The 11977-nt window shown below is 41.2% G+C and overlaps 1 protein-coding gene across 1 annotated transcript; it reads left to right on the forward strand.

Annotated features, from left to right (window-relative positions):
* The first annotated feature begins 215 nt into the window (after window positions 1–215).
* Window positions 216–11797, forward strand: sra (RRM_RCAN_like domain containing protein Sra). The gene is made up of 2 exons (XM_017154886.3): window positions 216–537; window positions 10215–11797. The coding sequence occupies exon 2, from the start codon at window positions 10221–10223 to the stop codon at window positions 11103–11105; it is 885 nt and encodes a 294-aa protein (XP_017010375.2). The 5' UTR covers window positions 216–537; window positions 10215–10220; the 3' UTR covers window positions 11106–11797.
* Window positions 11798–11977: the final 180 nt, after the last annotated feature.

Genomic DNA, 11977 nt, shown 5'->3' on the forward strand with positions numbered 1-11977 from the left:
TTTAACATTATGTTAATAACAGAGCAGCAGCGTAAGTGTTGCAATTTCTATCTCTTTCTATAGCTGTGCCAAATTATCTTAACAGCGTGAATCTTAACATTTCTGTTAAAAAAAAACCGCTAGACTTTAACATTTCAGTGATTTATTAATGCCGATAGTCGCCATTAAATATCGATATTTTTCAGGATTTTTTAGGGAAAATCCATTTCTTATCCTACAACACTAAAAACACCCACCTCTAAACAAAAACAAAATTCTTCGCGAGCGGTCGTCACGGAAAACGGAAAAGCGGAAAAAAGCGCGTCTCCGCGAATGACGACGCAGACTGGAAGCTTCCACTTGGATGACAATCGGCTAAATAATATTCAACAATAGCGGTGCACTTGCAAATTACCGTTGCCACGGGCAGTGTGCATTGCGAAAACAACAACAACAATTGCGTCAAGCAACCCCTGCAGCAACAACAACAAAAGGGAGAACGGCCGTTTGGCGCATAAAAAAGAATCGCAATTTGGCCTTTGAATAGTTTCTGAAAAGGTAAGTAAATTTGTGGCAGCGGTCCATTTGCATACCGAATTGAGATTTGCGCTTTTTGCAAGAGTTTCTCATTTCTTATGTAACGCAGCAGCTGAGGTTTTACGTGCAAATTGTTGCTGTGTTGCCTTTGTTGCGTTTGTTTGTGTTGGTGCCGCAGCGTCTGCGAACAGGGGCCATCCCCTGTCCCCCTTTTGCGGCCATCACTCTCTCTTTCTCGATTTGTTTATAAACATTCAGGAGAATTGTTTTTATCACAAAAAGTACAAGGCTAGCACAGACCCCCTTCAAAAAGACACCCCTTTTTCCACTTGCTCATTTTATGCACATGCCATAATTTGCCGACAATAATGTCGTTTTTGTTGCTCTATATTTTATACACTTGCAGTGGCGTGCAAAAAGGGATTATAAAAAAAATTAGCTATTTATTTAATTAAAAATCGGACTAATATCCCAAAAATTTATTTATCTAAATACTATCTGCAGCTTTAAAAAAAGTAATGTTTATGAAATTATTTTTCAGTTTTCGAAACATTCTTCCATACCGAAAATCAATTCTCTAAATTTCTTTATTTTTCGATATAATAAACTTTTAACTAAAATATTCAAATTTTGTGCAGAAAGGTAGAATTTTTAGAAATACATTTTTTTCTGGGAATCACACAGCAGAATAAGAAACTCTTAAGAGATTTCCTTAAAATCCCCTTATTACTCAGAACAGAAATTTGAAGGGCTTTATTTTTAAAACCCCCGATTTACGAATTCCGGATAAAAATTAGAAATAGCTAGAAAGATACCCAGGAATTTCAAAAATCCCCCTTGATTAATGCCCACACTACTTATAACAGTATTCCAGCTACGGCGCATCTGATTGTTTTTAGTTTGCTCGCGTTTTTAAGTCCTCGAATCCACTCCCACCTCGTTGATCCTGCAGCAGCTGTTGTTGCCACAGTTTCTGCTGCTCCTGCGTGGGTGTGGAATATTTGTTCTTCCTGCTGCTGCTATTGAATTTTCCCCTCCTTCATCTCCTTTACTATCATCCTTCGTCCTACCGCAGCCATTGTTTGCCGGACTCAAATTGGGTGGAGCGGAGGGGTGGGGAGGGGATGCAGCCGTGACCGTGACTGACAGCCCGTAACCCCAGCACTACCACATAGTGGACGCTGTTATTGTTATCGCATACTTTTCCAGCCACTGCACTGTGGTCGTAATACCCAATATAAGGTACAAAGCGTTTCGTTAACCACTTAAAAAATTCCTGGTATTCGCTGAACACTAAATTGGCTAACAACATTGAAGATTTTCCACGAAAAAATATTTTAAAGAGATCCATGAATTATTTTTAGTACTAAATGAGTAATCTCAATTTTTAAATTAAATCATTTAAGCAGAATTAACATTTTTCAGTGGAACTTTAATAACTTAAGGCAGAAGACTTTACACTCAAAATAAATTTTACCCAAAATTTTAAAAAATCGCCATTAAAATTTCTATTTTCTAAATACAAGAAAGTTATTTCTAAATCTAAGGAAATTTTTCTAAAGTCATGAAAGTTTTTCTTAAATCAAGGAAGTTTTTCTTAAATGTAGAAAATTGTTACCATGAACTAAAATCACCCTTAACTTATAAGTTATAAAATCAAAGAAAATTGCTAATAAAACTAGTTTGACTTATACAAACTTTCAGTAAGCGAAGTTCTAACTAACTATAAAGTTTAAAAGAAAAGCATATTCATTGGAAACAGCAAAGTCAAAGGAAATGTACCTTAAGTTGGAAAATCCTTTTACTGTCTTCAAGTAAAGGACTTCGAACGAGAGTTAGAGGTGTGGGTAAAGACGTGAACAATAAAGTAATATGTTTTCGTTGAAATTAAATTCCGCCCACTGTCGCCGGCCTTTTTGCTCTGGCTGAATTTAAAACGTGCCAAGTCCTTGGCTGAAAAATGAAGATTGAGGCGGTTTGTTGCCACTGTTGCGGTCGCTTTGTTGCTGCTGCTGCTGCTTTCGCTTTCTGTTTTTCTTTTTTCTCAACAAATTTAATTGCTTTGAGCAACAGTAGAAGCCCCTGGCTGCTTCAAACCGAAAACCCAATCCCGTAGAATTCCCGAAAATTCCCCAAGCAGCCCAACGAGTTGGGGCAGGGAAAAATGTAACGCAATAAATTCACAAATGCAAATAAAATGCGAGCTTTGCTGTGGCGGCTCCTGTTCTATGCATGTATTTGATTCTATTTTTTACCCGGCTAGTTGACAGGGGGCGTGTGCGTGGGCGTTTCAACTGCCAGCAACCAGCAACACAATGACCTGGCTGTAAATCTCGACCTTGGCTTTGCATAGCGACCTCAGCGTAGCTCTGTCCTTTTCCCCAGTGCCACAAATATCCATATCCCCAATCCCATGCCCAGTGGCGCCCACTCGTCTGAGGCGAAGACAGATTCACTCGGCGATTCCAATCCGGATTCCATTTCCCAGCCAGCTGTTCAGACTTTCAGATAAAGTGCACGCTCAAAAGAATCATGACAAATTAATACTTGTGAATAAAATGGCAAATCATCGTGTCACGGCCAACAAATGCGTATTTAAAAGGGATATAGAAAAGTATATACAAAACAGCTGGCCAAGAACTATCATTTAATAGCACCTATGCATGGGATGTATGGCTAAGAAATGTGGCTGGTTATTAACCCATTATCCCATTAATGGCTTGAACATTATTGTATGGAATCAAACTAACAATAAAATTGGTTTAATTGCGGATTTAATTGCCTTACATTGTCTGATACTTTCTAGGAGAATTCAAGATTACTTCCCTTTGTTTATATTATCTTGTGTTAAGTGTTAGTCATGAATAACCGCGAATTAGTTATTACTAAGTAGGTTTTTTTTTTGGGTTAACCCACTAGGAAATTTAATTATAATCCGATTAAGTCTATTTCTGGAACTACAAACTAAAACCATAATGGTAATCATCACTTCAAGATAAAGCAATAACAAACTATTCCCCTTAAAGTGTTATCAGTAACTGATTACTAGAGAAGTAAAGAGATTGAGTCTTAAAATCAGTTTTCAAGAGAAAGATTATTAATGGAAGTACATATTTTGGGAAAGGCCATTGAGTATATTTCCGTTTCTTGACTATGTGATAAAGGTGGAATTCGAAAACAAATTCCGAACCGCCAAGAACACTCGAAAACAACCCGTTTTCGTTTTCTTTAAGAGCCTGCAAAGGCCAAGGAAAGATCACTCGTCTGTGCTTTTGATTGGAATCAACCGAACAACCACAATCGACGGCCGACAGATATGGGATTGCGTATATTTGCCCAGAAAATTATGTATACGCAGCGTTTCCTCATTGAGAGGCGGTGCTGCTGACGCAAAATAAATGAAACGATTTTAAAATAAAAGCAACTCATCTTTTTTGCTCCCCCCGTGCGATTGGATTGAGGTCTGTGCTCTGTGTTGTCGCGTCTGTTGTCCATTTCTATGCTATTTCTGTTTGCGTTTGCTCTTGTTATACCCGTTACTCGTAGAGTAAAAGGGTATATTGTATTCGTGCAAAAGTATGTAACAGGTAGAAGGAAGCGTTTCCGACCCCATAAAGTATATATATTCTTGATCAGGATCACTAGCCGAGTCGATCTAGCCATGTCCGTCTGTCCGTCTGTCTGTCTGTCTGTCTGTCCGTCTGTCCGTATGAACGCTGAGATCTCGGAAACTATAAAAGCTAGAAGATTGACATTTTGCATGCAGATTCTAGGAGTTCCTACGCAGCGCAAGTTTGTTTCAAAAGGGTGCCACGCCCCCTCTAACGCCCACAATCGCATATATACGATTTTAAAAATTTCAATATTTTGGAAAAGTAAAAATGCAGTTTTATTGTGTTTATCAATACCTATCGAAATGTAGAAGAAATTTTTTAAATCGGACCATTCGTTAAAAAGTTACGGCGGATCAAAGTTTTTCTCCATCTCTTTCGCACTCCCTTTACCTGAGTAACGGGTATCTGATAGTCGGGGCACCCGACTATAGCGTTCTCTCTTGTTTTGTTTTGTTTTCTAGCTTCTTTGCCGTTCTGTTGCCTTTTTGCCAGGGGTTGCCAATTGATGAATTGAGTACAGACCGCTGCCGTCGGCTCTTTCGTCAATTGGTTTTGAGTACTGGACTACTGAATCTAGCTGCAGTAGCAGTGGCAGTCCCACTGACGTCAGGTCCCAGCAAAAGTGCTCCTAACTCACTTAACACATCGGCCTGATTGGCATCGCTTTCGATTAACTTGAGGTTCTATATATGCGGGCTGTAAACGTCTCAATAAACGATAGCAACAATGGCCAAATGTTGTATTTTTTTTGGGATTGATGCGTCCATCGAATGCGTCAGTGGCGATAAGAAGCGAATCGAGGGGACTACCGTGGTCATGATTTACGATAACCAGCGGGTTTCAACCGGTTGAACCCAACCTTGAACTGCTGATAGCAAATGGCAAGGCAATATTTCATTTATTTGAGATAAATATTGATCTTATTTTACTGAAAACTTTTGCTAATCTCTCCGCCCAAATCGACGACTTTCGGCAGCACATGTCGGCTGATGGCTGCTCTTAATATAAATCGCTTTTGCATAGCCCTATCCAAGTTGGCCAAACTATTTTCGTGTCAAAGCGCTGACATCCCAAACCCAAAAACCCAAGCAACCCACAGGATACAGATGCACAGTTGCGAGTGACAGGCGACCAGAAAGGGGCTGGTCGAATCGGTTTTAGGGGTGAAACAAGTGAGAATTCCTCGGCATCGCCCAAGGACTTTGAGTGATAACAATCCAATTTGTAAAAGTAGTGAAGGGGTGGGGTTGGGTGAACTTTGATGGGTGCTTGTGTGTGTGGATTTTTGGTCCACCCACATCAGAATCTATGAATTTACAATTTCAATTGAAGGTCAGTCGAAATGCCAGGCCAAAAAGAAAGGCATTTCTCATATTCACTTGCTGTTCAAATTTGTTTACAAACCTATTGCGGTGCGAGCCATCGGTGTGTAAATGATTTAATTAACAGTTCATGCCTGGAAGTGTCGGGTAATTACGAAAACCTGATATTGTCATGCAATGCCAAAGGTGGGTAAATTCAGCAAATTCAGTAATTTCCCCTCGGATGCTGTGCTGTTCTATCCAACTAAAAAAAGGTCTCAATATCAACAAAGCCCAAAGCGAAAGCCAGTTGTTATCATGGACGCCCCTTGTGACCGGTGACTGGTTGGACTGGCCAATGGATAAGGGGATTACGTTTAATGAGTCCACAGAACAAACCCACACAGTTTCCCTATTGAATTAGTAAGAACATTCGGTACAGCGGACAGCGCGATGCGAAACTGAAACTGAAACCGAAAGTTTAATCTGAATAGAAAATGCCAACTTTTGGCATAATTAATCTATTTATTGAATGATGTCCGTTTTGGGGTGCGAGTAATTGGTATTTCCTGGTATTTCATATTAAGAAAAAAAGATTAATATTTCATAAAGTTACATTTTATTTATTGCATTTCCTTGCAGTTTGTCGGAAATTAAATATATTTTTATAAGTGGTTAATTTTCTATAATTTAACAGAATTTTTTATGCAAGTTTAAATACTTAGCTGAAGAAATTTGAATTACTTTTAATGATTTTTAGTATTATATGGCTATCGTTTTCTTACAGTTTGCAATCTCTACTTTTTCCTTAGCCAGGAATTAATGCTTATAATGCAAACTATACTACAAACTTATTAACATTTTTAACGTTTAGCCTTACAAGAATGTCACGCTATGTACTTTGTGCACACACAATTTTCGCTGATTTGCAGTCCAAAGCTAAGCCATTTTGCATTTTACACACACGGTACATGCGACCAATCAATGTCCTGCCAATCAGCCGTATTTGTTCCGCTGCCACCCACCGCCACCTGGTAACCGCCCCCAGGTTGTGCCACTCCCACGCAGAACCGCCCATGCGGGGTAAGCTTTCGGTGAACGTTTCACCTTTGGCAGTAATTATCCAACCACAGCAGCCGTGGAAGCAAAAAGTCGGTTTGTTGGAGCTCTCAATTACAGAGAATCCTGTGTGTTTGTGTGGGAAGAATAGCATAGCAGACTTTCAAATGCAGCCCATAGATGGTAAAATTTAAATCTCCCACATTCAGCATATGTGCGAAATTACCAAGTTTGTACCAGGAACTACTAATGGGTAAGAAACGAGAAGCCCAAAACAAAGGAAAGGAAGTTTCAAACTAATTAGGATTCAATTAATTCTGTTGACGAGGCTTCCATTCAACAATGGCTTAGGTTTCGCACACGTTTCGCGTGACCTTGTGAACCTTTCGCTGCCACAGAACTCGTGATAAAATACCTGAAAATATAATACCCAACGGCCAGTATATAAGGTCTGTAGCAACACACATACCTGACCGCCTGACCTTTTGCGTTTGCCTTGAAAGGATTCCGGTTGCAGCAACATGTGACATGTGGCAAACGAAGCCGACACTTGCAGGCTCAAATATGAGCAGCAGCCACCAGCCACCAACCTCCACAGCCACATCCTCATCCTCATCCACAGGAGACCGCAAGAAGGAGCTGTAATAACATAGCCATGCTCTGAGCCCTGCAAAAAGACCAGGAAGAATTTAATTAAATTCCAAGCGGTATACATCAATCGCAAATATCTGGCAAAGGCGGAAAATTGCCGAGGAAAAGTTTAAAATGTTAGCAGAAAATCAAATTAATCTTCCCCCTCTCAACGTTATTTGCATTTGAATTAAAATGGTGTAAAATGCAATTGCAACTACAAATGCTGCAGCGGCTGCAGCTGTAATGGAGAGTGGAAAACGCACTCGGGGGATTTGCCTTTTGTCACGAAAACGAGACGATAATGTAAATAAGGCCACAATTCAATCACATTCGTATGCGCACTCACACATCCGATCAATGTTAAGTGCAAGGACGAGTTTTAAATGAATTGGAGTTAAACCATTTTAACTCTTTAAGGATCTTAAGAGAAAAATTTAAAATGGTGTCTAAAAGGACTTTATTATTAGAGCCCGCTTGGTAAATTTAAGGAAGGGAAACTGAGAGCTTAAAGCCTACTTTAAATTTAACAAGCGGACTAAATCAAAATAGTTGTCAAACTTCCGAAAATGATGATAGTAGTCTTTGCAGCCTTTAATATCTATAAGAAATTTTTAAATATTTTAAAAATATCTCCATGATATTAGAATTTGCTGCTTGTAGACTAATCCTTAGCTTAAACCAATATGTTTATATTCCTTTGTGTTTTTGGTTTTTCTAAGTGCCCCAATGAAGCCGTCTCAGATGATTTAAAGAGCTTTTGCGTGTCTTACGTGCAGGCTACTTAGAGAAAAAAAAATCAGCAAAAGTCCCTTATGACGGGATGAGCAAAAGGATGGATGGATTGGCGAATGAATGGATATATGGATGGAGATCAGGATTCCCGGGGGGCGGCGACCACTTGATATAATGATGACAGCAATTATGAATGAGTGAAGGTCGCTGGCTAACGACCGGCAGGCAATTCATCATCATGTCGAAACCACGGTACCGCCTCCCTCCCCTTCAGAAAAGTGGGCGGGGCTAAGAGGTACTTTTGTCTAGTTTAAAGTGCGCTTTCTTTGCTTTTTATGGATTGCGTGCAGGAACGATGACGTCACAACGGGGCCAAGCGATTTGCATGCCAGCAGCTCATTTATGCTGACTTGCAGTTTCCTCGTCCTCGTGCTGTTCCTGCGATAGGGATCAAGCTGCTCAGCGAAACAAAGTACACACGTCATGAACGAGTTTCCCTTACTTTCCGATACAGAAATATCCTCCATACATCCCCGCTTCCTTGGGAAGCACAAGTAACAATTGTGTGGGTGTGTCCTTTCAAGGAAATCAATCATCCGGAAATAGATCAACTCGTCGTTGGGTTCCTTTTTTGGCCTTTGTTTTTATTGTTAGCCACGCTGTTTGTTCCTCTGCTGCCTGGCTGCGTTGAGGTGAAAGTCAACAAAAAAAAAGTGGCCATAAAAGGGAAAGTGAAAGAACCTTCGGCTGGGAGAATTGGGGGAAAGGGGTTGCCGCCGAGTAGCGTCTGGCGAGCTTTAAAACCCACCACTTGGCCTCCTCATCCCTTCGAGTGGTTATTCATTTTTCGGAGTGCATAAGTATGATGGCTTATCACAAATATGGGGGCGTTGCAATTTAATTACATTAAAAAGCAATCCACTTCACAATGAACACCGCTTATTTGCGTGCTTAAAATAGATCAAGATCTTAAGAAAAGTGTTTTTTGCTCATCAGAGATTAGGAAGTAATTTTAATTAGGATTTCCATGATAAATTTAATTTAACATTGTTTTCTTAGTAAGAATAATATTATAAGGATCTTAACAGGCTCTTAAAAAAGGATTTAATTCCTAGTTATGGCAATATCTCTTTAATATCTAAATCAATTAAATCCCAAATCTAATTAAAATCCATAAAAAATTCTGGCAAAACGGGGTTTTAATTTATGCCCAAAGTATTAATTAAGGAATACAAAGCGAACATTTTCAGCTCACCCGAAACCAAACCCAAAATCGTAAAAACTTTTGCAAATTTCTCACCCAAAACTAAGCCAATTTTGCTTTACCCAAGCTGGTGGCACAGAGAACCATTTGCATTTGGCTAAAATAGCTGCCTCCTTGGGGTAAACAGCGTATAATTAACTCACTGCATATTGCTGATTCATGGGTCACAATAAAACACTAAGAGAAATGCTATTTTTATAGCATACAAATGGGGGACCGACGACTGGCAGTTATTATTATAATGAAAGCACGGGGTTTAAGGTTTAAGGGTTTGGGGTTTCGTGGCGGTCACAGGTGCGAAAGCAGACACACGTCACCAATCTTGTTCTGACGCCAGCAACCAGCGGCGCCAGTTCCTCACCCATTCATTCATTCATTCACAAAAAATTCGCCACTATTAATCACCCGTCTGGCGGCGCCTTCCCTTCGCTCCAAGTTTGTTAAGGCATAACAATAAAATCAAGAGCAGTTGTGAATCAACAGTGCGTCACCATCTCGATTCCCCTCGGGCACTCCAACCGCTCGGTAGACCTATTGATTAGCTTCACGTGTCGATACTTAAGTCCTGGCCTTCCTTATATTCTCCCCACTCCTTCCCGAAACTCAGACACGTCTGTAGTTTTTTTGGTCTCGTAATTGGTTTGCATGGAAGGAAGGAGCAAACCAATTTTTATTGTCGTAGCGTGGCGCTTGAAATTTGTTACAAGTGTATTACGTAAACAAAGTAGTAGCACCCTTTGTGTGGAATTAATTTGCAAACGCTGTTTACCAATTTTTTAGAAATGTTTGGAGGTGAAGGCTAGCCGACTGACAGTTCTATTTATGGAAAATGTCACCGACTTGTTGAATCTAATTACTGGAAAATCCTTGCCTTCAGGGCTATAATTAAAAACCGTATGTGTATAAATAAGGCAGTAATGCTTTTGGCTCCAAAAATAGCACTTTTAAGCAGCCGTCGACTTCCCACAGAGAGGAAAATGTGCACTTAAAACTATGCTAATTGCTTTTAATGAGCTTATGGAAATACGTTTTTATTTCTATTTAACTTTTCACTTAACGAAATGTTTTAAAATAGCTTTACCTGATGTTTTTCAGCCAGCCATGTCCGATGCGGCCAAGTCCAACAACAATGCGTCCGCCGATGCACCTGATCCGGCCACACCCGACGCCACTCCCTCCGCTGGAGGAGCTCCTCCTGATGAGACCAATGAAGCCACTCCGCGTGGTAATCACAACAACAACAACAGCAAGAGCAAGAGCTCGAACAAACTGAAGTCGACGCAGAATAGCAGCGGCGGTGGGAGCATAGACAAGCTATCGCCGGACCAGGACATCTTCATCAACGCCGCCGACGGGCTACCCAATCAGCATCCAACGCTACCTAAAGAGGGCGACGTGGACAGCGACACAGAGCCGGAGGTGGACGCGGACTCGTTCGACGACCTACCCACCTCGATAATCGTGACCAACATCCATTCGGAGGTGTTTGCCAATCCGGAACTGAAGCACGCCATGGAGGAGCTATTCCGGACGTTCAGCGAAACGGCCACGTTCCAATGGCTGCGCAGCTTCCGCCGCCTGCGGGTGAACTATGACAACGCCATTGCGGCGGCCAATGCGCGGATCAAGCTGCACCAGTACGAGTTCAACCCGCGCACGGTGATCACCTGCTACTTTGCCCAGCCGGTGACACCGGTGAGCAACAAGAACCTGCAGCCGCCGGCGCCGGTCAAACAGTTCCTCATCTCGCCGCCCGCCTCGCCGCCAGCCGGCTGGGAGCCGCGCGAGGAGGGCGAGCCGCTGGTCAACCATGACTTATTGGCCGCCCTGGCCAGTCTCACGCCCGGCGAGTCGCACGAGCTGCATCCACAGAGCGAGGACCAGCCGGCCATAATTGTGCACACGGCCATGCTGGCGGAGACTGGATCTGGAGGCATCCAGGTCAAGGCGCCCATTGTCCAGACCAAGTGCCCTGAACGAGCATAATCATTAGGCAGCGACGAAGACGATGCTGAGAAGCTGAAACTGAAAACTTGAGTTGTAAATCCAAAACGAACAGAAGATGGTTGGGGCTTGGATTGAGTATTTTTTGTAAATATTTTCCGATTCAATTGTGATTAATTTACACATACATATATTTAGCTACGTTCGTATGTTTGTATTACTAGGCACTCGAACCCCCATTACCCATTACTTTCCCACCCCTCCTCATTTCAAGTGTAGCATTTACCCGAAATTGGCTTCTGATACCAGTGTTCTTTGGCTAGCAACCGCATCTAGATGTGTTTATCTCTCGATTTGAGTGTATGTCTATGTGTAAGAATAAGAATATTGATGTTAGGCCATCGCGACTACCTGCTAACGATATCTCTATCTCTGTGTACCTTTGACGGCGCTACCGAGAACCGCGATCCGAAAACCGAAATAAGAAATCCCAGATATAAAGCTACTATATCTATGTAAATGTTAATGTAATTCTAAGCCAGCGAAATGGTGTAACGATATCGCATCAGATATCGCCATGCATACCGTATATAAATCTATATGCCTACGTGTAGTTAAAATTTAAATTGAAAATATATTCAAATTCGAAATGAATGTTCTCAAATGTACCAAACAAAACAAAAAACAAGAAGAAATACCAAAAACGAAACAAAAACAGAAAAACCTAAACAAAACTCTTTGAACCAACTTTAATTGACGGGCGATGGTGTGTGGGGCAGCTTTGGGTTATGGATTTGACATTGGAAATCCCTGTCGACAATTGGCAATTCGATAGTGCAATTGAGTGGAAATTACTGAAAACTTTGCAAGGCCAGGCGAACTCGTATTTGCTGTGAGCGGCGGAGAATAAACTT

The sequence above is a fragment of the Drosophila takahashii genome, chromosome 3R (assembly GCF_030179915.1).
Source record: "Drosophila takahashii strain IR98-3 E-12201 chromosome 3R, DtakHiC1v2, whole genome shotgun sequence".
Lineage (NCBI taxonomy): Eukaryota > Metazoa > Arthropoda > Insecta > Diptera > Drosophilidae > Drosophila > Drosophila takahashii.

Bases quoted from the DNA above. Each gene is read 5' to 3' on its own strand.
- sra (XM_017154886.3), top strand. From the start codon at position 10,221: ATGTCCGATGCGGCCAAGTCCAACAACAATGCGTCCGCCGATGCACCT.